Source organism: Colias eurytheme, chromosome 16 (genome assembly GCF_061535395.1).
Source record: "Colias eurytheme isolate Ceu_HAF_F1 chromosome 16, ilColEury1 Martin Lab GWU primary, whole genome shotgun sequence".
Lineage (NCBI taxonomy): Eukaryota > Metazoa > Arthropoda > Insecta > Lepidoptera > Pieridae > Colias > Colias eurytheme.
In genome coordinates, this window is record NC_142995.1 from 8,234,771 (window position 1) to 8,261,420 (window position 26,650).

At 33.3% G+C, this 26,650-nt stretch overlaps 3 protein-coding genes across 11 annotated transcripts in view; 2 read left to right on the plus strand and 1 right to left on the minus strand.

The window, feature by feature from the left end:
* Nucleotides 1–284: 284 nt before the first annotated feature.
* On the plus strand, nucleotides 285–10,529 carry LOC149901965 (dystrophin-1-like). The gene is made up of 11 exons (XM_090111298.1): nucleotides 285–477; nucleotides 563–699; nucleotides 794–995; nucleotides 1,778–2,009; nucleotides 2,841–3,002; nucleotides 3,451–3,582; nucleotides 3,770–4,029; nucleotides 6,305–6,431; nucleotides 6,687–6,972; nucleotides 7,600–7,791; nucleotides 8,559–10,529. Exons 1-11 carry the CDS (start codon nucleotides 419–421, stop codon nucleotides 8,678–8,680), a joined length of 1,911 nt encoding a protein of 636 aa, XP_089967424.1. The 5' UTR covers nucleotides 285–418; the 3' UTR covers nucleotides 8,681–10,529.
* The window catches only part of Hil (peptidase hillarin), a 50,982-nt gene continuing 34,085 nt past the window's right edge, over nucleotides 9,754–26,650 (minus strand). For all 9 annotated transcript variants that reach the window (XM_090111293.1, XM_090111296.1, XM_090111295.1 and 6 more), the window contains exons 5-15: nucleotides 17,131–17,247; nucleotides 16,720–16,919; nucleotides 16,243–16,465; nucleotides 15,791–16,017; nucleotides 14,685–14,903; nucleotides 14,129–14,337; nucleotides 13,786–13,916; nucleotides 13,291–13,434; nucleotides 12,029–12,142; nucleotides 11,664–11,841; nucleotides 9,754–11,379 (exon numbers count right to left, since the gene is read on the minus strand). In XM_090111293.1, the coding sequence (XP_089967419.1) occupies nucleotides 11,243–11,379; nucleotides 11,664–11,841; nucleotides 12,029–12,142; nucleotides 13,291–13,434; nucleotides 13,786–13,916; nucleotides 14,129–14,337; nucleotides 14,685–14,903; nucleotides 15,791–16,017; nucleotides 16,243–16,465; nucleotides 16,720–16,919; nucleotides 17,131–17,247 (1,899 nt within the window). In that variant the 3' untranslated portion in view covers nucleotides 9,754–11,242. The remainder of the gene's footprint in view (nucleotides 11,380–11,663; nucleotides 11,842–12,028; nucleotides 12,143–13,290; nucleotides 13,435–13,785; nucleotides 13,917–14,128; nucleotides 14,338–14,684; nucleotides 14,904–15,790; nucleotides 16,018–16,242; nucleotides 16,466–16,719; nucleotides 16,920–17,130; nucleotides 17,248–26,650) is intronic.
* Mccc2 (methylcrotonyl-CoA carboxylase subunit 2) lies at nucleotides 23,346–25,938 on the plus strand. The gene has a single exon (XM_090110825.1). It carries the CDS (start codon nucleotides 23,484–23,486, stop codon nucleotides 25,155–25,157), a length of 1,674 nt encoding a protein of 557 aa, XP_089966951.1. The 5' UTR covers nucleotides 23,346–23,483; the 3' UTR covers nucleotides 25,158–25,938.

A 26,650-nucleotide genomic window follows, 5' to 3' on the forward strand; every position in this document is an offset into this window, starting at 1 on the left:
TGTGCGTTTTTATTATTAAAATGTTACGTAGGTATAGGTATGCAATAAAGAGTTATTATTTATAGTACTTAGTTTACGCTGTTTACAACGTTATTAAATAGTATTGGACACACATTGGACAGAATACCTAGCAGCAGTTGAAACAGGCTTCCTTAATTATTATCTGTAGTTTTTATATTTTAACTGTGCATTGTGTCCGTGATTGTCAAATGGAATCCTTTACTTGACACTGGCAAATAGTCATATCTTCTTGCCATTAAAAAAAAAAAAAAAAAAAATGGAATCCTAGCTGTCAAAACTTCAACTTTCAAGGACTGCCTGAATTTTTTGAATACAAAGACGGTTAATTTACGAATTTGGGAGAAGACTTTTATTTTTTATGATAAGTTAAAAAATGAGAATATATAACTAAGTAATAATGGCTTTAATAAATTGGAGAAAGACGGAAAACGAAGCTGGATATCCGTGTTACATAGAGTACGCAAGCAACTTTCGCTATTTTGCATAAATGACGCTTTATCTAGTTACTATTTTAAATAATAATGTACTTTTTTGTTTTCAGCGAAGAGAGTGGTAAACAGGATTTCAATCATCCAAACTTTAACGCAATTGAAAAGTTATTAGAAGAACATGATGGGATTAAATATAGTGCATACAAAATTGCTTTTAAAATATTTGTGTTACAGAAACAACTGAAGGGTATGTTGAAGTGTTCTTTAAAAATAAAGTTTATCAAGTATCAATCGTTTTCAATAGTTTCCTTCTGTATTGATTATTTTCTTGGAATTTTCAGTACCACCGTTAAGAATAAGTTCTGGAGTATTTGCTAGGCATCAGTTGAGCTTGTCAGAAAGCAGTCTATCGTTGGATATCCCAGAGCTGGAAGCTGTTCTTGCTGATATATACTTTGCGGCTGAAAAGGAAGGTCTCTTTGTTGGAGATGTAGATTTGACTGTGGATTTGGTTATTAATTTGACACTTAATGTTTATGATGAGTAAGTTTCTTTGTATTCAAGACTTCTTAGTAACTGATTACTTAATTTGTTCATTAGAATAAACTTAGAGATTAGAAATTAGAATCAATTAAAAAATTTTATTTTTGTGAAATTTTAAAAAGATTTCATTTCGTAAGTACCCTAAGCTTACTATAATTTTATTATTATTGCACGCCTCATAAGCGAAGCGTTGAGGTGGGTACTACTGTCACTTCGCGCAAAACATCTGATTTTTCAAACTTAAAATGTCTTTATGTATCATACATTGCACTTGTAAGATAATACATACACACACATATTAAGAAAAAACACTATTTTTAACGTTCATGATATTTTTGATGTCATTTTTGTTATTTAAACTAGTTAAAAAACAGTTTAAAAAAGTTCTGTCTTGGACGTCCGTGTGTCTGTATGTGCGAATCTTTTTTCTTGTTAACACGATAGCGACCGAAATACTTTACTAATCGATTCTTTTTTTTTCTCTTACGCTTGAGTATGCTCAGGAATAGAACCCTTTCATTTTTCAGGGTCTGATTCGATGTGGTTTAATTGTTATTAATCCATCAGTCCTCGGAATCACAGACACAATAGAAAATCTATTGTGTCGCGCCCCGATCGGGCCTTACGGTGGTCAATGGGTTAAATAAACAAAAATAATAATTAATAAATATTTATTAAAAAAAAATTATGAGGCGTGCACTTTTGGATTTTCCAAATTATTTTACCTTTATTTTAAGAGATTGAACCATATTTTATGTCTAACTTAACATTTTAATTTGCAGACACAGAAACACGCAAATTAGAGTACTCGCAGCGAAAACACTCTTGATATTATTGAGCGAGGAGTCTGTTAATGACAAATGGTTGGCATTAGCCAACTGCTGCGCTGATCACAATGGCTGTGTCTCTCCAAGACGATTATCAGCTTTACTGTCACATGTTGTGGCCTTAACAAAGTACCTGGGATGCTCAGGGGATCAAGTTCAGAGTGACGTTGACTCATGTTTTAATAAGGTATGTGAAATTTACTGTGTCGTTTTGATGCTGTTGCTTACTGTAATAATTTTAAAGATTATTTAAGACATGGCAGTTTAACCAATTATTAATCATTAAAATTTATCATATTATTAGTTGTTTACACCTTTATTTACAAAACTGCTTAAAACTACAACTACATCCTTCATTTATTACCAAGTGTTGTATGATATTTGGCAGAAGTAAAATACAAGTTTTTAGACTTACAATAATTAACAAAGAAGTTTATGAGAATGTATGGGCATATGTTTGTTACTTGCAAGTTCAGGTGATTGGATTTATATTAAATGTAATAGTGTATAATTATTGATATAGCGCCCGGCAAACTTCTTGGCCAAAAAGTAGCGTGGTGGGGGAAGCATTACGCATATGAAAATGTACTAAAACTTGATGCGCAAACTCCCCACCACGATACTTTTTGGCCAAGAAGTATGACGGGCGCTATACAATTAGTAGATTTAAATCTGGATTAGCTGACAGGCTACTTTTTTCTGGACACTGCGCGAGTGACGCGGCACGTTCGTCTATTTATGAAATCAAGGAGCTTATATCTAATACACTGGAGATTGCACTATGACCATTAACTTGTAACAAGAAAATATGACGTTGAATGACGCCTGTATGTTTTTTTATCCCTTTCACACCAACTTGCCGCAAGTTAGATGTGAAAGGGATAAAAAAACATACAGGCGTCATTCAACATCATATGTTCTTGTTACAAGTTAATGGTCATAGTGCAATCTCCAGTGTATTAGATATAAGTTTCTTGTATGAAATCCAGTGACTCACTTAAATTCTTTATTATTACAGAGCGCTGGTATGCTAGGTGTAAGTGCACGAGCAGTGGCCGACTGGGGCGTAAACAATTGTTCCAGTACAAGGTGGCTTTCGGTTGCACAAAGAGTTGTAGCTAGTAGGAACTGTGCGACGGCCAATGCTTCTTGTGTTCTGTGCGTACAGCCACTTATACAGGTGAGCTTTTGATTGTTAGAAGTGGTTGATTGTATTAAACGCTTGATTTATTTAGTTATTAAAGATTTTAACTGACATTAACCCATTGACCACCGAGCGTCCCGATCGGGCCACGACACAATAGATTTTCTATTGTGTGTGATTCCGGGGGCTGAGGCATTAAACATGATTTATTCATTATATTATTGTCCAAATGTTCTCGTACATACTCGCGTAAAATTTGATTTATATTATAAGAATGTTTGTATTGGCTCTTTCTTATTTCATTTGTATGACTGATAGTAAAATATCAGTTTATCTTTCAAAAACATTATCTTCCTTATAAAATATGTTGTTTGTAACATTAAAAATATGTATAAAGATGCCCTTATTCCTGTATTGCCTTTTAATAAATTATTAAACATTGTACTATTGTAATTTGCTAAACAGATATTGATATTTGTTTCAGGTGCTTAAATTCAAGTGTGCTAAATGCACTGATGTATATTTCTGTGAAAAATGCTATTTATATGACAGGGATTTGAGCCATGTTGCTGGACACAAAAAGACTCATTTAGTTTTTGAAGTTAATGATGGAGAGGTGACTTACATTATTTAATTTAGCTTTGTGTTTATTCAAATTTCGTTAGATTTTTTTAAAATCATGATATTTTAATAATATTATTACTTATTTGTGGATCAATTTTGTAAACATTTACGAAAAGTGCTTTCAAGAATAAATGAAACATAATTTGCCTTGAATAATAGCTAAAAATATTTATTTTTAGATTAAACCATCGGAATGTATGAGCTTCATGAAGGGTATGAGACGGTTTTTCTTTTGCACAAAAACTGGAAAGAAAAAGGCAAGTAGGAAGTGTAGTAAAAAGAGAAATGACAAAGTTGTCCGTGCTGCGTCCGTAAAAAGGAAAAAGGAAGAGAAACCCGCCATTTTTACATCCACAGTGGGCAAGGCTTCGGGCAATAAAGCAAATAATCCCGCGACTACATTGCAAGATATTATTACGCAATTGGAAAATCAAACTCAGTAAGTTGTTTTGATTAGGGATGTAACGATACATGATTTTGCCGATACGATACCGATACCGATATTTGTAGTAATGTATCGGCGATACCGATACCGATACCGATATCGATGGCTTGGTAGAAAAATAAATAGTGAATTATGCATAAAAAGCTACCAACATTTAACAGAGACAACTGTTAATCGTATTCTTTTAAATAAAAATGCCAAATCAAAAAACAGCAAAACCATTTATTTTAGTATTATTATTTTACGAAGTCAGTTAAACGCCGACTTACACACAAGAGTAGGAGATAGACACTGTTATGGCACAAGGAATAGAAATAGAATTGAAATGCCATTTTTCCGATTAGCTAAAGTTAAAAATTCATTTATGGGTCAAGGTATACGCTTTTACAATAGAATTCCTCATAATATTAAAGAGTTTAGTAGTTCTAAATTTAAAACTTATATAAAAAATGTACTAGTTCAGAGAGCGTACTACAGTATTCAGGAATATATGGACGATAAAAACCCATGGAGGGTTGTCGCGAAAAAACCACAGGACAGTTCTTTGGCATGTTATTATAATATATTATGATGTTACATATGTATTTTGTAAAATTGTAAAACTGACATGATTTAAAAGAGCAACTATGGAGTTTCTTGCCGGTTCTTCTCCGTAGATACTGCTTTCCGAATCGGTGGTAAATTTTAAAATATGTAATGACGTTTCAAAAGTGCTTCTATAAGAAGTCTAATTGAATGAATAAATGTTTGAGTTTGAGTTTGAGTTTGTAAACTTTAAGTAATACACATACAATCAGTACCTAATAAAAGTTTACTATTGGTAGAGTTTTTTCAGAAAACAAAGTGCGCACGCGCGGGCGGCCTCCCGCATCGTTCATTGGGCGCGGGTTTTTGAATTATTTGATATCAAAAAAATTGGTTGTTTGTAAAGATTTTACGATCGAGATATTTACGTGATAACATAATGCAGTGGCAGCGCTCGAGATGAAACGGGAGATCGGTCCGTCTCTCTCTCGTTATACCTGCGATCGCGCTCGTGAGGTTTTGGTGTGACACAAGTTTATGGACATGTCACCCGACTAAAACGATTTTAAAAACTTTATCACGTTAAAAATTAAAAAAATTCAAAATTATTTATTTCTTTCCTTTACATAAACTAATTTGTGATTGGAACACTCCTAGTAAGCAAATAAAATGCTTGTGTCAGGAGGTTCCGCTCTTCCTTAACACTATTACAGAAACAGAAATAAAACAATATGAATGAATACAATGCAAAAACATAAAAGAAAAGAAAGAATTTAATAAAAAAATATCGGTATCGGTTGATTTATTATCGGCGATACCGATATATCAGACCGATATACAGGTATTTTGAATTTTTTTTTTAATATCGGTATCGGTATCGGTATCGTTACATCCCTAGTTTTGATATAATAATAAAAATATTCAAAGTATTTTATTATGTTAAATACGTATTTGTGTTGTTTTCTGAACAAACAAACTTGCAATAATGATTAGGTTATGTATTCAGAAAATATTTTTTTACATTAGCCTTAGATCATTAAGCAATGAATGGAGTACGCTGGCAAATGTTCTAACTAAACTTTCTGCTGATTTTGGTGCGGGGAGGGTAACTCACACTATTGAAACACAATCACACATTCACAAAAATAATTTGTGTCACGTCAAATTTGTATTTCATTCCAAGTTGTCTCGTGGGGAGTGCGGTTCAATATCGCGTTCTAAATTCAACTTTATAACTTAGGTCATAAAGATTAAATTTGTATATTTTCGTTCCATGATAGTCTCGTGGGGCCGCATCAATGATCGAGTAAACATAACTCGATTATTTGTCTTGATCATATCGCTAAACGATACATCGACGATTATTAGAAATTGCATTTAATTAGAAATGTACGTAAAAAAATAAAAAAATATACACAAATGAAAGGTTATTCCATCTTTTTTAATATTTGATGTGTTTGACTTGTTTCTGCAAGACTTGACAGTGCAAAACGGCATTTTTAGCGGAGCACTCGCAGACGTCCTTTCGATGTTTTACGAATACGCAGAGTGTTTGTAATCGATTACGCAAGTAGTTTTTATAAAAGCATAAGATTTTTCGATTCGAATAATCTTATACCTCGGCAAAAGGGGAAACGCCTGCGAGTGTTATCCATTACTTAATGATCTAAGACATTAGCAGATTTGACAATAAAAATGCTGTAAAGTAAAGTAAAGATTTAAACAATACTGCTTAAATTTTCAGAGCGCTGCAGGATATATCAGATAAACTACAGAATGTTGCAAAGGATTGTGACGATGAATTGAAATTGAAAGTAGATGCGCATTACTGTCAAATAACAGCTCAAATCAGCAGGTTAAAGGAATTAAAGGTAAGTTATAGCTTTATATTTTACATAAGTAATTATGTTATCAATATATTATGTATCAAAAAAATATGTATTTTGCACAGCTTCATTTTTGTGTCACATAGACTGAGTTTTATTATTTTCGTTGGTTCAAGCCGATTGGAGTAAAAGGAATTTTTCATAAGAATACAATATTTAAAATATACGTTGGCAATCTGCAAAAAAAATTTCCGAAAACGTAATTCAACTGTTTATTTATGCATATACTATTTTTTGTAGGAGAATCTAACAGCAGATACGAACATAGACAAGACAGAGCGACCACAAGCGTTCGATCTCTTCAGTCCGATACCAGTGGACGAAAAACAGGCAAAACTGACGGAAAACATTAAAAACCAGCCGCGTATTCTAAGCATGGATTCTGGAAACTTCTCTGTGACGTCAAAGCATGAGAGTCAGAATTTATTGACGATGTCCGGAGATGCGTTAAAGCCGATAGTAGTGCACGCTACATCGGACAGTATATCCGCTGTGTCTATTAGCGATATGAGCAATTGGTATAATGGTGAGTTTATAGCTGTTTGTAAAATAAATATGTATTAATTGCATAGATTTTTAAGATTGGAATTAAATTTTATTGATGATTCATTAATGGTTATTCCACATTGGCTGTTGATACAAAATATTATATATTTAAATAAAAAAAATATCAGCGAAATATAGTAATTAAAGATTGTAGCGGATTTAAAACGCGATGTATTCAATATTATTATTATCGCGACTTTTTGCACATTGCTAGCGTGGTCACGGAGAGACAATGTATAAATACTTGCATAAAATTAAACACAAGACAATACTAACAGAAATTAAAAGGAAAAATTTTCCTGTCTGAAATTAATTTGAGACTCAGAACTTTAAATAATCAATAGTTTATACTTATTTAACTAAAATTATAAAAAGCTTTGGAGTGCACTTATATTAAATATAGTTAATTATTCTATATATTAAACTAGCGGTCCGCCCCGGCTTCGCCCGTGGTACCTACATGTTTAAACGCCTATCTCTCAAGTTGGATCGAACTGCACATGGTGTGCGAATTTTATTATAATCAGTTTAGGAGTCCATTGAGGACAAACATTGTGACACGAGATTTATTATATATTAAATATAGTTAATTATTCTATAACTACAGAAACAACAGCCGACCGCCGTCCACCAAGAATAGATCGCACGAACCAAAGCATATCTGCAACGGAACAACGATTCGCGGCTGATATCCGATCGGTGGAAACTAGTAATGATAAGATGAAGGAGTTAAACGCTGACTTGGATACAGTGTTGGATAGATTGCAGCAGATATTGACGCACAACTTCACTGTGGACGGTGAGTTGATTAATGGAAGTAAATTATATGGCTGTATGTGGTGCATTCAATCGAATTTGTGTTTTATTTTTTTTATTGTAGATAGGGAAGCGCTTGACCACAATATCGCCTGATGGAAAGCTAAGATGTGGTCTAAGATGGTACGCACTTCCTTAGTAGGCAACATTGGACAGGTTTATTATAGGATTTGCTTCTGGTAGTTTATTTGACCTTGATTGGACAGGTTAATTAGGATTTAAATGTGTGTGTATTAATATGTTTAAATTTGAATTTCACAAAAAAATGTCAATCACATCTCGGTTTGCAGCTCAAAATAGTTTAGGAATAATATGGATGTTCATTGTAAAGTTTTATATCTGATTTGAAATTTGCTTAAGTTCATATTATTGAGCATTCACAAATATCCACTACATTAATCTTTCTCCACTATGCATAAAATTGATGAAGTAAGTTATCGCGTGATATAGATAGATAGATATTGACTTGATATGCGTCGCATGATTCTATCGCATCTTTGTATCTCATATCTGGTCAACAAATGATCAATAGATTTATGCAATACTAGCTTTCCGCCCACGGCTTCGCCCGCTTTGTCTAAAACCTAATAAATTATACAATAAAACCTTCCTATCTTTAAAAAAACTGCATCATAATCCTTTGTGTAGTTTTAAGGTAGATACTTACAGACAGACGCGGGAAACGACTTTGCTTTATATTACCTATGTAGAAATGTAATAAAGTATGTTAATTCAATGATTTTATTCCAGAATCATGTTTCGACAACAGTCAATTGAGAGAAACAGCTAACGAAATGGAAGGACTTCTTGGAACGTTAATCCGAGGCGTCGAACAAAGGGCCACGCTAAATGCTTCTAAAGGAATGGTATAGAACAAGTAATGTTTTAAGTTTAATATATGATGACTATAGTACAATGATTATTTCACGTGTTAAATTGACTCATAATTTTATATGACATTTTATATGCTGTGATATACATTAGAGAAAGGTGAAAGCAGGAATGTCTCAATTACTTCTTTATATTGAATATTTGTCCACTAGAAAAATGCTTTATTATACTGCGCAATTAATTACGTAAGTTTATGACCTAATTGTATATTTTATAGACATTAAACTTTACGATTAACTTTTAAGACATAAAAAAGGTGAATTTTTACATTCCATGTTGTGATGAGTTTTTAGACTGAAATTTGTGAATCGAACATTTGTTATGTATATGTATTGTGTTTTTCTTTTATATGTAAGTTGTTTATTTTTAACAGTTATAAAATTATTTGACTGCAGCTTGAGGTATACTTATACTTAATTGGAATAAAATTAATAGGAAAATTTTTAATCATTAGAAATAGATTAATTTTTAGTGTAAATGATCTGAATAATAAATACTCAGAAAATATAAAGATTTCTAGATATAGTGATGTTGATGAATTGTAGAATAAATCCATGGCTGGACCGTTTTTACTATTTTTTTTTAATAAATATTTGTATCTGTGAAAATAAATGAGACACTTCTAAAAGTGAAATGATATTTTTATGTACAATCATATTATGGAATAATTATAAAATTTATATTGACATTGAATTAAGTTGACACATAGATGAATTAGTTTTTAACAAAAGACCACACATATTTAATATGTACCGTGTACCATATGACTAAAATATATGAACAATACTTTAGTACAAGTGTTTCTAATTATTCTCGACTCGTTTTCTTCGATATGTAACTAAACAGAATAAACTAAAGCATATAGAATATTCAATTTAAAACCAGACTAAAAATCCCATGTTATAATAACTGTAAGATATTTCATTTAAGATTCTGAGGGAAAAATACTTTTCAAATTAATTATAATGTTAATAGATTTTAACATCATGCCGTCCACTTAGGTGCTCAATAAGTAAGCTTTATTTAGGTTCTAGTACAAATAAAACGAAAAACATTTAGAAAAGTAACATGCCATATATTTTTATAAAAAAAAATTTACATACCGCCGTGTAATATTATATAAAAATAAGTATAAGTTATGTAGATGTTTAAATCTTTACATTAATTAGGCTAAGCGTATTGTCAACCTTATATTATGTTTGGGTGTGTGCGTTATTATATTATGTGTGTGCGTAGTGCGTTATTGTTATATATATTAGCGACCTATTTACGCCATTAGCACATTTATAATTTAATATGATAAGTACTTATTTCTAAAAAAATCTATCCCAAGTTTCTAGGATTATCTAGATGCGTAATTATGGAGAAATTTAAATAAAATTAACAATTGCCGTGACACATAGTTACGTTGGTAAAAATTAATACGTTTACTAAAATCGAAATTAACTAGTTTAAACAAACACAAAGTACTTATCAAGTTAAATAACATACATCTTAAGCTCTTAATTTTAATCTTGCACAGTAAGACCCTTTATCTAATTATAATATTAATATATTCATAAATTTTTCGCATCAAAAATAATTAAAATTTTGCTCAATGTTTAACCTAATCAACGTTTGTCTCTTTCACTCTTAAGTAATTTGACAAATGAGGGAGTGAGATAAAACATTGATTAGTTTAAATATTGACGAAGGTAAGGGGATAAACTTATATTAAATCAGCAATTAGATTGCTAGAGCACAACCCAGAGTACTTATAGTGATATAATTTACAAGGATTTATGTAAATAATCGTGTTAATGCGTATGCAATAAATGAATCTCTTACGGACGTATTGTTTCATTTAAATATATTTATTATCTACATTTGGATATATCTCTTATATATTAATTATCTATATTTATCGTTAAAACTTATTGCGCTGTTTTAGCGTTAGTTTTTATATTCCAAAGCATCTTAAAATATATTATTGCAATTTCTACAGCGTCAATAGAAACAGATAGAATTAAATATAAATATTCTTTATTATTAAGTACGGTACATAAGTTTAAGTAATAATGATACCACTAGGTACTAAAATGTATTTTTTTCTGTCTGGTAATAAAAGGTACTGAGGTATTTACAGTAAAATGACCACGTTAATAGAATAAAAATAGCACATTACATTACAAAATATATCTTCACAAGATTTTCGCTTATTATATTATATTGACATGCCCAGAAGGAATAATATCAATATATTATTGTATATCGTTAACTACATATAATATACTGTCATCTTGGGACTTTTTTGAATAAAGCGATTCTGCTGATGAGATTCTGTATCATTCAAAATTATATACAAATTATAGTCATGTATTGCTGCTTTATTGAAGTAAGATAACAACAATATTATTACTGTTATCTTAGTAGTAATTTCAATCAATTACAATTTAATAAACGTTAGACCAAGATAAGCTATAGTCTTGTAATATCTAGTGTAAGATATATAACATCTCAGTTCTGAAAATATAACTCCTAGACACGTTTTATTCAATACATATCTAATTCCGTTTGCTGCTATTTATAAGGTATTTACAGCAATGTGTAAGTAAATGTTTTTCCTTCTCAGTCGATCCGTTTTGGTGTATCGCCGTTGGTCCGTTCCTTTCTCGAGTGTAAATGTCTAACCCGTATTGTCCTGAAATTAAATTTCGTTTATTAGGCTTTAAGAAGGAAGTCAACAAGTACTAGGTAGTATACTTATTTAATAACGTTTTTGGGACTGTTTAAAATCTTAAAAAAAAAAACAAACTAAACAGAATCTGTTTATTTATTTATTAAATAAGTTGCCAGGGTAAAATGGTGGTTCATCATTCTTAGACTAAGGTATATCCAGATGTTAATTATATATCCACTCCCTTTTATACCATTCCTAACGAAATTAAAAATATCTACTATAAAAAATAAATAAAAAGAACCAACCTTCCTCCGGGAACGTAATATAGAACGACACGATATCGTCCGACACGTTCTGTTGCACGTATTTCGACAGCCGTTTCTCGTCGACGCCATTTTTGTGTAGCGTCGCCATGAAGTCCGCTAGAGGGCGCGACATGCGGAATTGTATCTCTAGCTCCCTTCCCGCGAATACTAGCGCTTCCTAATTTGAAAAGGGAAACGATTATTTTTTTTTTCATTTCTGTAACTAATGTGTTAAAACAAAAAGGTTCTAGGGAATGTGCATTAAGTCAAAGGTTTAAAAAAAAATATCCATAGAATGCTAATGAATGTTAACTACATTTGTGTATTAATTATAAATTAATTACTGTTTTTCATACAAAACGTACTTGGTGTGTGATAGGCACAAGACCAAAAAGTCTAGTGGCTTTAGTGGGTCCCCACTCGCCGCTAGCGCAGTCCGGTAAAGGCACCATTACTGTTTGTAGCTCAGCGCAGCAAATCTAGACAAAATAACATTTCAAATTATAAGTTTAGATGTAAATAAGATTTTTAAGTAACACTTTAAAGACTTCGGATAAAAATTAATACCAAAAAATTACGTAACGTTACTTTACGATTATTTCTTAATTTTATAAATAATCCACCAAAAGTTGTTAATATAGGTCTACCAGAATCTGATGGCATATTTATATTTAAGAAATAAAAGATTTTTATGTGGCAACTTATTTGACAACTATCAAATTGGATGTCAAATTATTTGTCTTTTTTGCAGTTGATGAATAATTTTTAAGATTTTGTCTAAAAAACCTTCGAAAATGTCGAAAAAGCCGCTGCGATCACAAGCAAGAGGTGTTGTTTATAATGCGGATAGAAAAACATTCGATGAAGAAGGGTCAAACACATCACAATTTTCAATTTTGAAGATTTTATTGGTAAATTGGACTTACCCGTTTTGATACTATATATTAAAAAATATTATATATGTAGGTAACTATAATATTGTTTGTTGATTAGAATATAATTTTATGAAAACTTATTACAGGAGTTTCCAATACGGCTATTCGTCAAGTCCAAGCTGTCCAAGTCAATTTTATAATGTGTGTCTGTTAATACTTACGAAAATAAACATAATTTTATTTTATTTTTATTTTATTTTATAAAAAATTATAAGCAGTTTTGATCTACATTATCATTATATCGATATTTTCACATGGCATACTGGTAATGAATATACAAATATAGGTATGTGTAAATAATAATATGTATTACCCGTATAAAAGTAATTTGTATAATTGTATATTATACATGTAAGTATGTACCTACGTAATATTAAGTGGATATCTCATTATTAAGTACAGTATTGTCCACTTATGTAATGTGAGTAATGATATTGAGGACAAAATAAAAAATAAGCAGTATCAAGATCGTTCAGTCCATTCTCCCTAGGGTTGCACACTCAAAATTTTGATTTCCCTAATTGCCATCAGATTCTGGTTTACCTATACATATTTGTATTCTCTCAGTAGTTAGCGAATATGTCGAGCAGTAACATTGTATCACTATGGAGTATGTGTAGTTTATGGATTAGTTTGTATGTGTGGTGTAGTTTATAGTGTAAACTGTGTATAGTGTATCGCACACAAATCACCTTAAACTTGCAAACGCTCTTGAATTTCATGGGCTCGCCGGTGAGGTATTCTCGCGGCGTCACCGCGTTCGCGAATATGTCGAGCAGAAACGCGCCGGAGCATGGTGCGTGGACGCGGAACGATACCACGTTGCCGACTACGGACTGTGGGCAATATTACAATAGTATTTAATTATAATAGACTTAAAAAATTGAATCCAATAATTCGTAATATTTAGTGGATTGAATTGTGGTAAACAAAAATGTACAAAATATGTGATAATTAAAATTTTCTAACGCTGGCCACTAATATTTATTTATTCATCTAGAGTCTAGACTTTTTCTCCAAGCATATTTCTAAAGATAAATTTTGAAGTTGTTCTTTTAAAATCCTGTATTTTTTAAATAAGAAAATTTTACTGGTCTATCTTAGTCATATCCATATTCACAATTTATTATCTTTGTCATAGAAACAATAATATTAAACTTAATAATTTAATGGAAATAAACAGTTACCTGCATAACAAACCGCTTGAGACTGACGCCGTCGAAGCCGTCCCCCTCCGTGTCGTAGAACTTGAGGTTGTAGTGGAAGATGAGCGAGCTCTGCATGTGTGCCGGCATGGCTATGCGCATAGTCGCCGCACCTACACATACACACATAAACACATATTACTATAAATTTAGTGATTATTTGTAGGGAATTTAAAAAAAGGTGAGTAACGAGGCCTTACAGATATTTCTAGGAATGAACTGGGATGTTTAAAAAATAAAAATAAAGTTATATTATGTATAAACAAATGCTTTCGAATGTGAATTTTCCAATATTGAACCTTATTTTGTCCTCCATAAAGCTCACCTGTAGAATCAGTGAACATAACCGCCTTAGTGTTGGGATCGCTGAAGTACAGTCCATATCGGAAGAACAGCGAGCGCACAAACGGCAGCTCCTCAAAGTCGTGTAGTGTCACCGGCGTTTTGAGCAGTTGCCAGTCCGCTGCTAGCGGGAAGAACTCGTAGATGAACTCGCGTGGGTCGGTGAGGAAGTAGTGGTCGTCGTACTCGTATCTGGGAAGATTATTTTTATGAGGGAAACAGTACTGGTAGAGCTGGCGGTAAGCTGTTTATTCCTTAATAAATCGTGCGACGGACCATGGAGAATGTATTGGAAAACCGCAGCAACATTTTGTTGGATCTATGAAATTATAATATCTATTATAATTCAGCAAGATATGGTTATTAAGACATTCTGATAATAATAATTAAACGGTTGACCCGTACAAAATATATATTTTTTTAAATTAAATCTACGAATGTAATGCTTCATATGTGACTCTGTTAGTTAACTTTCCGAATGCACAATATTTGTCTCTTTCCTTCCTAAACTTCTTGTATTTTCCGCTTTCTAAACTAACCTCAAACTATCGCTCTTGCCCCTATTCCCAGGTTTAGGAGCATCTTTAGCGTTGACCAAATGTCTCGCGCCCCAGTTACACTGCACGAAGCGCCAGGCACCAGCCACGTACACTGCATTCCAGGAATTTCGGAAGCGGTTATCTTCAAACCGCACGCCGGGCTGATAGCCCGCTGACTTGCTGTAACCCTTGATCACTACGCAGTGGAGACCGGCGTAACTGTAAGAGAAATGACATTATTAGCGTATTTTTTTTTTATGCAATTATAGGATAACTTACATATAAGTAAAACATAAACCGTAGCTGTAGGTACAATTAATTGCAATATTTGAACAATGTCTCCTATGCTAGGAAATGTCCTGTGTTACAGGAGACATTTATCCGTCCGTTGATACAAGATATATACCTGAATATTATAACAATTCTATATATATTGTATCATAGATATAAGTAGATTAAGTCAAACTGTAAGCTGTGTAGTTTTCAATAAATAAATAAATTAGGGAATAAATAAATAAAAAATAAATAAAAATTCTTTATTGACAATAGAATACAACATTTTGAAATACTGAAGTCTCTGACTCCCAAACTAGGTAAAAACCTGTATGTCAGGAGTCAGCGCCCTCTTCCAGAGAATATTCAAGAAATGCCAATAAGAAAAACAAAAAAAATAAAAATGTATAACAAACAAAAAAAAAAATAAAAATAGAAATTGTTTTTTCCGGCATGCATGTATGTGTTTTAGTGTTTAGGCCTTGAATGTGTGTGTATTTGTGTGTGTGACTGTGTGTGGTGTGTATTTGTGTGTGTGTGACTGTGTGTGGGAATAAGAACACAGAGAGAAGTATAAAGATAATTAATTTTGACCAGCGTATCTGTTTACGATTAAGATATTTTAATTCATCCGTTTCCGACAATAGCTTGTATTAATTCAGTGGAGGAATTTTATAATTACAAAATTACTTATCTTTATGGATATATATTGTTTAACGAACATAGCAATACGGTGCCAAAAAAATGTACACTATCGCATGATGAAAAGAATATATTCATTAGAATTTCATAAAGAATAACAAATGTAAGAGAAAGATTTTAAAAATAATTACCTGCATAATCTTTTGAATAACACATGGTAACTTTCAGTGCCGTGTTTAATGCCCCGGAGCAGCCCGAGTGGTGAGTCACCTCGTAAGTTGTCATCAAATTGGATATTGTTGAGATTCTTCACTGTTATCCAGCGGAAGATGGTTCTGGCCTTCTCTACGTCTGTCGCACATCTCCCTACTAATTGTCGGACTAGATCTGTGAATGTCTTTTGGTCTTCTTGCGCCACCTGTATGACAAATAAAGTATTTATTTGATAGAGATGAAATGAAGATTGCACAAGTCTTTTTGTTGGCAATTTTTCCATTAGCTCGGTAGGACTCTGATGTTTTGTGTTCATATTTATTTATGGATGTCACAACACACTTGTCAAGTAGCACAGACATTTCAAACAACTTAACAACTTTCGTCCTATGGTAGGTAAATGAAATGGTCAAAGTGGCATTTAACTTACCGAAATGGCGATTTTGTCGATCTCAGAGAATTCCGCAGGATCGGTGTATATGTGGAACTTAGAAACTAAAGGCGGTTGCGGGGGAGGCGCCCTCGCGGGGTAGGGGGGAGCTTCTTCCCCATCCAGGTACAGGGAAGACGCTGCCATGTATTCAGACCTTCGCTCTTGGATCAGCTCCATCATTTCATGACTCTGCTTCTCTACTAATGCTGCTGTTGCTGCCCTGTAATTGAAAAATGTCACCTATTAGTTATGCTATAAACTATAACTAAATCAGGCGTAACAATTTTATGTAAAGCCCATTTTTATAATGAGAGGATTTCTCTTGTTTGAGGTTTCATGTTTGAAGCGATATTATCTAATGTTATTACCAATTAGCCTATAGCCAAGTTAATCAAGATATTTTTTCGCAACGAGCAGTGTCTATATCTATCTATCTGTACTAATCACTGGATAACTTTTATATCGTTACATTACCTTTCATGTTCCAACATTTTCCGCGTCAAGCTCTCTTTCTTCTTATCTCTTCTTAAAGTCATATTCTTCTCCAGGTCCGCTCTTTCCTGCTGATGCCGTAACGTTAACGCGCCGATCTCTGAGTCTGGCCTTCTCTTCTTTATTTGCATCTCTTGCTGAAATCTGTTTGTTAACCTTTCTAACTCTCTTTCCCATTCATCCTGAAAAGAAATTGGGTTGAATTATTCATATAGATTAAAATTTATTATTTACATTATATTCCGAGTATAGATTCAGTTTTTGCAGAAAATCTTGTTATGATAAGAAATAAGATGATACATTTCATATAGCTTAATATATATTGAAATTAAAGGATTGATATTACAGGCATATTCTTGTGAAAAATAAGATTAAATGTATGATATAAGATACCTGTATTTCTTCCCGTATCCGTCTGTTTTCTTCTTCTCTGTGTTTCGAGAACTTTCTGTACAAATCATCTTCTTCCTGCCGATGCTTCATCTCGAGTTTGGTTTGTTCATCGCGATCCTGGAAAAAAAATTATTCATAAGAAAACAAAACTTAAACGTACTGATATTAATCATTCTAAGTTTTGCGTGAAGATGTTTTTTATTTTTTATATTAAAAATTGCCTGAGATCTAGTGTTATGTAGAAATAATGTAGTTTTGTTATCTCTCATGACGGTTAGACGCAATCAAAGATGCAGACTGAAGTTAATTTCAGTTAAGTCGCTCGTAAGTAATAACTAGGTGGTCGCCAGACTTTCCATTTTTACTAAAAATGCCTACCTCCACTTTCTACGTTGTACATTTAACGAAACGTAGTAATGCATGTAGATTGTGCCTTCATGATTGATGACATAAGAAAGAGATTGCGTGAGAATAAACCAAGTACCATTTCACACAATATAATAGTCGAGCCGTTTTGTCCTAACTCCCAAGCAATTTTACTTCCTCAACCATGTGAATTTCGTGTGATTTTCTTTTATAAACCAACAGATTTGAAGCATAACTTAATCACTAATCATATCTTTAAAACCATCAAAGGAATGGCTCTTTACTTTCGTTTTGGTATTTCGTAACTTTGTCAAATGAGAACAAATGAATGGGTGGACGGAAATAAAACGAATTATATATTTTATAATTTTAATTTACGACATCGATTAATATCAATATGTTTATGTATATTTACTAGTTATGTGTATTTCAAACTCAAACAAACTCAAACATTTATTTATTCAATTAGACTACTTTTAGTAGCACTTTCGAATCGTCATTACATAAGTATTTTTAACATTTACCACCGATTCGGAAAGCAGTATCTATGGAGAAGAACCGGCAAGAAACTCCATAGTTGCTCTTTTAAAATCATATTGTCAATATTACATAATCTGTAACTTAAATCTAACTACATAATATATCATAATATGCCAAAGAACTGTCCTGTGGTTCTTACGCGACAACCCTCCATGGATTTTCATCTTCCATATATTCCTTAATGCTATAATAGGCTCTCTGAACTAATATATTTTTTACATAAGTTTTAAATTTAGCACTTCAAACTCTTTAATATTATGAGGAATTCTATTGTAAAAGCGTATACCTTGACCCATAAATGAATTTTTAACTTTAGCTAATCGGAAAAATGGCATTTCAATTCTATTTCTGTTCCTTGTGCCATAACAGTGTCTATCTCCTACTCTTGTGTGTACGTCGGCATTTTTGTGTACATGCAAAATATTATTAAATATATACTGTGATGGTACAGTAAGGATACCAGTATTCTTAAAGAGATCTCTTAGTGAGTCCCGAGCACGTAAATTATATATAGAGCGAATGGCTCTTTTCTGTAAGATAAATATAGTTTCTATATCTGCTGCCCTGCCCCATAGTAGAATTCCATAGGACATAATACTATGAAAGTAGCTGAAATAAACCAATCTAGCTGTATCTTCATCGGTGAGATGCCTTACCTTTCGGACTGCATATGCTGCTGAACTGAGCTTACCTGCAGCGGTGTTGACATGGGCTCCCCACTGTAGTTTCTCGTCCAATGTTAACCCAAGAAATACAGTCGATTCTGTAGGGTGTAATACCTCCCCGTTCAAGGTAATATTTCTGCTCAACTTTTTAACGTTAGGTAGTAAAAATTCAACACAAGTTGTTTTTTTGGCATTTAATAATAAATTATTAGCAGTAAACCAGTCGGATATGTGTAAAAGAGTACTGTTCACTTCGTCAACATTTGGGTCATGCCTATCCACATTGAATATTAATGAGGTATCATCTGCAAACAGAACTATTTCACACCTATCCTGTAAATAATAAGGTAGATCATTGATATATACCAAGAACAAGAAGGGTCCTAAAATAGATCCTTGTGGAACACCAATGTTAATTGACGCACCGCTAGAACGTTCTCCATTAACAACTACAGTTTGTATCCTATCATGCAGGTATGAGGCTATGAGGTTCTGAGCTTGTCCTTTAATCCCATAGTGATTAAGTTTACGCAATAATGTACAATGTTCAACGCAGTCAAATGCCTTGGAGAGGTCACAAAATATCCCCAAAGCATTTTTTGAGTTTTCCCATGCCTTATATATATGTGTTAGTAGTGCAACTCCAGCATCTGTGGTTGAGCGCCCCTTTGTGAAACCAAACTGTTTGGTGTGCAGCAAATTATTAGAAGCAAAGTGACTAGTCAATTGGTTTAATATTAACTTTTCGAATACCTTACTTAATGTTGGTAAAATTGAGATAGGTCTATAGTTGTTACAGTCTTCTTGATCGCCTTTCTTAAATAGAGGTATAACTTTACTAAGCTTTAGTAAATTAGGAAATGTACCATAGTCACAACACTTATTAAATATGAAAGCTAAATTGTTTGCAATATTTTCTATTATATTATTAACTAAATTTACGGACATTCCCCAAAGATCACAAGTGTTTTTTAAATTAAGTGTCTTAAATGCTGTAACAATATCATTAGCAGTTACGTGACGCAATTGAAATAATGTACTGCACCCCGCAACATGGTCTCTCAAAAAGGTCTCTGCAAGTACTGAAGACGAGTTTAAATTATTAGTAATGCTAGCAGGGACACTACTAAAGAAATCTTCAAAAGCAAGCGCAACATCAGCATTTTTGTCAATAACCATGCCATTATGTACAAGTTTTATGGTATTACTTGATTTGCTTTTACCCATTTCACCATTAATAATAGACCAAACTGTTTTAACTTTATTATCCGAGTCGCGTATTTTATCTCTGATATACAAACGCTTCGCAGTAAAACAAACAATTTTAAAAGTTTTTGAGTAATTTCTAACATATCTAAGAAAAGATGGGTCTTTATTATATTGCTTCATACCATATAACTCATAAAGAACGATCCTACACCTATGTATGCTAGGTGTCGCCCATTTACTAAATGGTAAATCCTTGGTAATATTTAAAGATTTTTATAATTTTTCTTTAAATATTTTTTCAAATTCATTATGAACTAAATTAAAAAGATTTTTAAACATTTCACAAGGATTATTATGACAGGATTGATCATTCAGTACGGGCAGGTTTTTATTAATATTATCTCTAAATTTATTAATGCCTTTTTTAGTTATAGGCCTAACATTAATTCTTTTAAATTCAGGTAAGCAATCCCATTCAAAAACTACTTTCTGGCCACAGTGATCCGAAGTGAGTGTATTGAGAATATTTTTCTCTAAACAGATGCAGTCGCAGTATATATTATCAATACAGGTTGCAGAAGTAGGTGTAATTCGTGTGGGTTCATTAAAAAGTTTATACAGATTAAATGACTGAAACAAATTAACAATTCGTGTTGCCGTTTGTGTTTGTAAAAGTATATCAATATTAAAATCACCACATACTATAACTTTTTTTTTACTCCTACTTAAACGCTTTAATATTTCTTCCATGACTGTCTCAAACATATTATAGTCACTGGAAGGGGGTCTATAAACGCAAACAATAATGTAACGCTCCAGTTCAACACAGGACAGTTCAATGGTCCGTTCTACAGAAAGACTAACAATGTCAGTTCGTTCTTTGCATTTTACACTATTATGTACAAAAATAAGAGAACCTCCATGAATAGCATATGTCCTGAAGTATATACTTTTTAATTTATAATTATCAATATTTATTAACAACTGCCATTGTTTAAGCCAATGTTCTGTTACACAAAAAACCTTAATACTATTATGATTTAAAAACAATTCTATTTCTAATAATTTGCTAGCCAAGCCTTGAATGTTTTGATGTACAATAGAAAAGGTCTGCTTAGCTGTTGTCTTATAATATATTTAATAGTTTTATTGTTTTTTATAAGAGCAGGAAATGCACGTTGCGTATAAATCACTTATAGGTAATTTTGTTAACCGACTTAAAAAAAGGGAGGTGGTTATCAATTTGGTTGCTCTATTTTTTTATTTTTTCTCCAATTTCGGGACAAACAATTTTAAAGCAGTCCAAAGTAAAAGAAGTCTGCAACTTATCAGCATATACACGGAGAGCAAGACGCGTTTATAATCTTCTTTCAAGACTAGGTACTATAAACTTGTGAGTTACAACATTCATAGTTTTCTCCTCTTAGGAAAGTCATTGATTACATTTAGCAATTACGCAAATGGTTATTTTTATGGTCTAGTACGGAAGTATTTTACGATCACGATCGATTCACCATCTGTATCAAGTGTCGCCACCTAGCGGTTGTTACGTACAGAGTACAAACTGAGGTGTCATTAACCTGCCCGATCTATTGTCATTACCTCTGGCACGTTTTAATTAAACATTTCAATTTGCTATGTAGATAATTATATGGTAGATTTGAAGCTTCCCATAACGGTTAAAAGCTGAGAGGCTTTTTTGGTGTAACTATAAAAAAAAAAAACTATTGATATCTGAGGAGTAAGTATTGATGCTTCAAGGAAGATTTGATTAACTGTAACCGTATTATTTGTATAATTTATTGCGAAAAACGATTACGCAGATTACGGGCACTAAAAGAAAAAAAAATTATACTAATGCAAATACATTGTCATTAATATGATTTTTCTTTGAAACCCATCTAATATTATAGGAATACGTATCCCTAGTAGCTTATTATGTTATTTCTGAATTCTGATCTAAATTTCTGAATTCCTATTTCTTAATATGTACAAACAATCCTGTATCTTTTAATTGATAGATCAATCTGGCGTGCGAGTGCCTGTATGAATATTAATTGAAAACGAAAGTGCATTACGCTGACTTTATGCTGCTTTTAGTTCTTTGCGTCGTTTACGTTATTTCTTACCGATTTCCACCAAAATTATGCTAGCTAAGTCCCTTCTTCTCCCACTCCTTGATTATGCTGATGCTTGTACCACTGATCTAAATGAAGACCAATTAGATACACTTGAGCGTCTCCAAAATTTCTGTGTACGTTTTGTTTACGGTCTTCGTAAATACGACCACGTTTCCCAATTTCGAAAAAAACTCAAGTGGCTTCCTATAAGACTTCGCCGGAATGCAAATACGTTGAAGCTTCTATTTTCTATCCTTTTCGATCCCAAATATCCTTCCTATTTAAAAACCCAGTTCAAATTCCTTGATTCTGATAGTTACTCCCTTCGTTCTGTTGATAACCTAATCCTTAGCTTTCCTTCCCACCAAACTAATTACTTCGGAAATTCCTTTGCTGTAACCGCTGTCAGACTTTGGAATTCTTTGCCATTAGCTGTAAGACGAGCCTCCTCTCTTAAGTCCTTTAAAAATCTTTTACACCAGCATTTTTTAAATATAGCATTTCCTTGATATTAACTGTACCTATGTATTTTATTTATTTATATTTTTATACACACTATAGTTACTTTATTGTATTCTATTATGTTATATATTATATTACTTCCTATTTTATTTTTATCTCATAATAATATATTTTTTTTTCTCTTTTACTTTTTCAGCCACCCGCGTTACATTAATTATATGTATTATATATCTATCCTCTACCTTAGGTGGCCTGGAAGAAATCGCTTTTAAGCGATAAGGTCACCTTTTGTACTTCGCATCCATACAAATATATATTTTACTGTACATTGTAATATTAAATGGTGTGGTACAATAAATGATTAAATAAATAAATAAATAAAAATTACGATGTATCTACTTACTATGAAGGATCTATGTCAATGGATGATTTATCATTTATTCTTATCACTACATTATATATCTAATATCTTCTTTAAAACGAAAAACTTAAATTAAACGAAACGCATTAAAACTGAGGTGGAGATAGGGGAATGACGTGGCGATAAGGACAATATGCTAAAATGACGTAACTTCTCGGTTACTTAATACCAAAGAGTTCATGCGAGCTCCATTCAAGGTTTATTTCTTTACGATAAACAAAATAGTCATTACATCACTTGCAACTTATGTAGGTCAAAACATGTTATTGTGATTGAACATGTATTGACTTTTGTCTGCAGCTAGCGTAGGTATTGTTTTATGTGAATAGATTACACGTAAAGACCAACAAATCGTTAACATAAACGTGAATGTATGTAAATATTACATAAACGCTAACAATACTCCGCATTATAATTACATTATACGAGTTTTTATCAATGCCTCGACCCGAGCGACGAATTTGTTTTTATATACGATTAAATCGCGCTGATAACGGTACTTATTATCGTCAGTAGCGGGGCAACCATACGCCGGCCGGCCGCTTATTACTATTTACAAGAATCGCGAAAATGTTAAAATTACTCAAAGGAATTCGTCGTATTGGCGTCCAATATCGGCAATATAGCAACGCGACTATAATAGGAAGTGAGCCGAACAAAAATGACCCCTATTACCAAGAAAACAAAGCAAAAATGGACGAGCTCGTCGAGGAACTCTGTCAAAAAACAAACGCAGCCGTGAAAGGCGGGCCAGATGAGGCGATAAAAAGGCACACGGCGAGAGGAAAATTGCTTGTACGGGACAGGATTAACCGGTTAGTGGACGAAGGCAGTGATGTTTTAGAACTAAGCACGTTGGCAGCCACCGACATGTATAAAGGTCAGGTTCCATGCGCCGGAATCGTCACCGCTATCGGCAAAGTTCACGGTCGCGATTGTATGATCGTAGCTAATGACGCTACGGTAAAAGCGGGAACTTACTTTCCGATCACTGTGAAGAAGCACTTACGGGCGCAATCAATCGCTCAGGAATGTCGACTTCCGTGCATTTATCTTGTCGACTCGGGCGGCGCGCATTTACCTGATCAGGCTGACGTTTTCCCGGATAGAGAGCACTTTGGTAGAATATTTTATAACCAGGCCAATATGTCAGCGGAGGGCATTCCACAAATTTCCGTTGTTATGGGATCGTGCACAGCAGGCGGAGCTTACATTCCTAGCATGTCAGATGAGAGCATTATTATCAAGGAACAAGGATGTATTTTCTTAGCTGGACCACCACTAGTCAAAGCAGCCACCGGAGAGACGGTATCAACGGAAGATTTAGGCGGCGCTGATTTACATTGTAGGCAATCTGGAGTAACAGATCATTATGCATTAGACGATGAACATTCTTTGCATTTAGCCAGAAATGTAGTAGCAAATTTAAATTGGAATAATGATCAAAAAGCCAGAATTTATCCAACGCAGGTCGATGAACCCGTCCATAATATTGATGATTTGCACGGCATTGTAGGCGCAAACATACAAAGACCTTTTGATATCCGAGAAGTTATTGCCCGCGTAGTTGATGGAAGCCGTTTCCACGAATTCAAACAGCTCTATGGAGATACCTTAGTTTGTGGATTTGCGTCTATTTATGGGCATCCCGTTGGTGTAATAGGAAATAATGGTGTATTGCAATCGGAAGCAGCATTGAAGGGTTCACATTTCATTCAACTTTGCGCGGCGCGTAAAATACCTTTATTGTTCTTGCAAAACATAACCGGTTTTATGGTGGGAAGAGAAGCCGAAGCGGGTGGTATTGCTAAGAATGGAGCGAAGATGGTGACCGCTGTGAGCTGTTTCAAGGGACCAAAAATTACAGTGATCGTTGGTGGAAGTTTTGGAGCTGGTAATTACGGAATGTGCGGTCGCGCTTATTCACCTAGTTTCTTGTATATGTGGCCAAATGCAAGAATTTCAGTGATGGGTGGTCCCCAAGCTGCTACAGTCTTATCCTTGGTGGCTAAGGAAAAGGCTCAACGGGAAGGGAAAGTTTGGACAGAAGAAAATGATAAACAAGTGCGTGCTCCGCTTGAAACACAATTTGAAAAGGAGGGAAAGCCCTATTACAGTACAGCTAGGCTATGGGACGACGGTATACTCGCTCCTAGAGATACTAGAAAAGTAATAGGACTCAGTTTATCAGCAGCATTGAACGCGCCATTTAGAGAGAGTAAATTCGGTGTTTTCAGAATGTGATTTGAAATAAGAGAAACGTTGCGTTAATAAATGTGTTGTTATCTTATCAGAGAAGTGGTTTCAAGACTGTTTATTCAAAGACTGAGAATTACTCAAATATGATATAGATTAAAAGTGCTCTTTGGAATTGTAAACATTTTGTGCTAAAAATTGTCAACGTTATCTGTAGACTTTAAATATAATTAACTTGCAATACAAATCGAATCTCTTATAATCTCTATGCAAACTGATTGAGCATTCCGATATAAATTTGATAAGCAATTTAATTGCTAGCGCCGAAAGAGAATGTTAGCAAACGCAGCTCGAACAATGGTGCGATAAAAACAATATCCGTCTGCGCATTAATATGTAAATGTAGTCGGTTACGCACCCACTACGCTACAATTCTCATGTTGCCGGCGTCATTTACTGTTATTTTACTGCAGGTGTATGTTTTTTATCCGACCGCCTCGATTGACTGTTTCGTTTGTTATTGGGTCATGGTTGTTATATTTTGTTTGCAAATTTTAAAACTATTATTATATTTTAATATGTTATTTTTTAGTCTGCAATAGTTATTTTCATGTGTTGTTTTCTCATAAATAAATATCCTCAACATTGTGTGAATTTTAAATAATTGAACTTTAAAAGCGATAAAAAATAAAGTTCGCGTTCTGTGTTTTTCTAAAATAAATTCTAATTTACTCAAATTCATGATTTTCTTTTGTGCAAAAACACTTTTTGAACCTGTGTCCACTACCCATTGTAAGATAGTAGTTCATAAACATTATTTTTTCCATAGGTTAGCTGAATGTATAGAAGATGTAGGATTATTATAATGTATATGATTTTCTTGATATTGCTACAATGCGTGTTGAATTTACATTGTGCCCTAATAAGTTTATTGTTCATACTGCTTTTTACACACCGTTTTGCTTTTGATGACTGGGATCACACGAACTTCACTGAACACTGATTTAATTAGGAATCTGAAGCGTAGCAAAAGTACCTACTGTATTTTGTAATTTCAATTAGTACTCAACAGTGAACTTGCATTGTAACTAGACAATCAGATTTGATTTATACAAATATTATGTGAGGAATGAATATTGACCTTGAGTCTTCCATCTAACTTCTGCTTTAAGCGTTTCTTGCTGAATCACGCAAAAAATTCAGAATTAACTTCACTTAAATTTGGTAGGTAGTTTCCTTCTCCCGTTGCCACGCTGGCGAAACTTTTCAACTTAACGATCTTACTTTTGTTTACATAATCTTAACTACAAAATATACGAACGTCTAGCTGCCATAAAGCATTCACAAGTCCCATACATCATGCACGGTGCACGGTATCTCTTTACGCTTTCCAACCACGGTGGCCACGCGTTTTTTACTGAACATTCTTCATAAGAAACTATCTTATACCGATGCGCAGGCTATTAACACAGTTAATTACCGATTTGTATGCCGAATGAACATGCCCTGTTTGTGATGTTTTTGTTTTGTTCTGTGCGGTA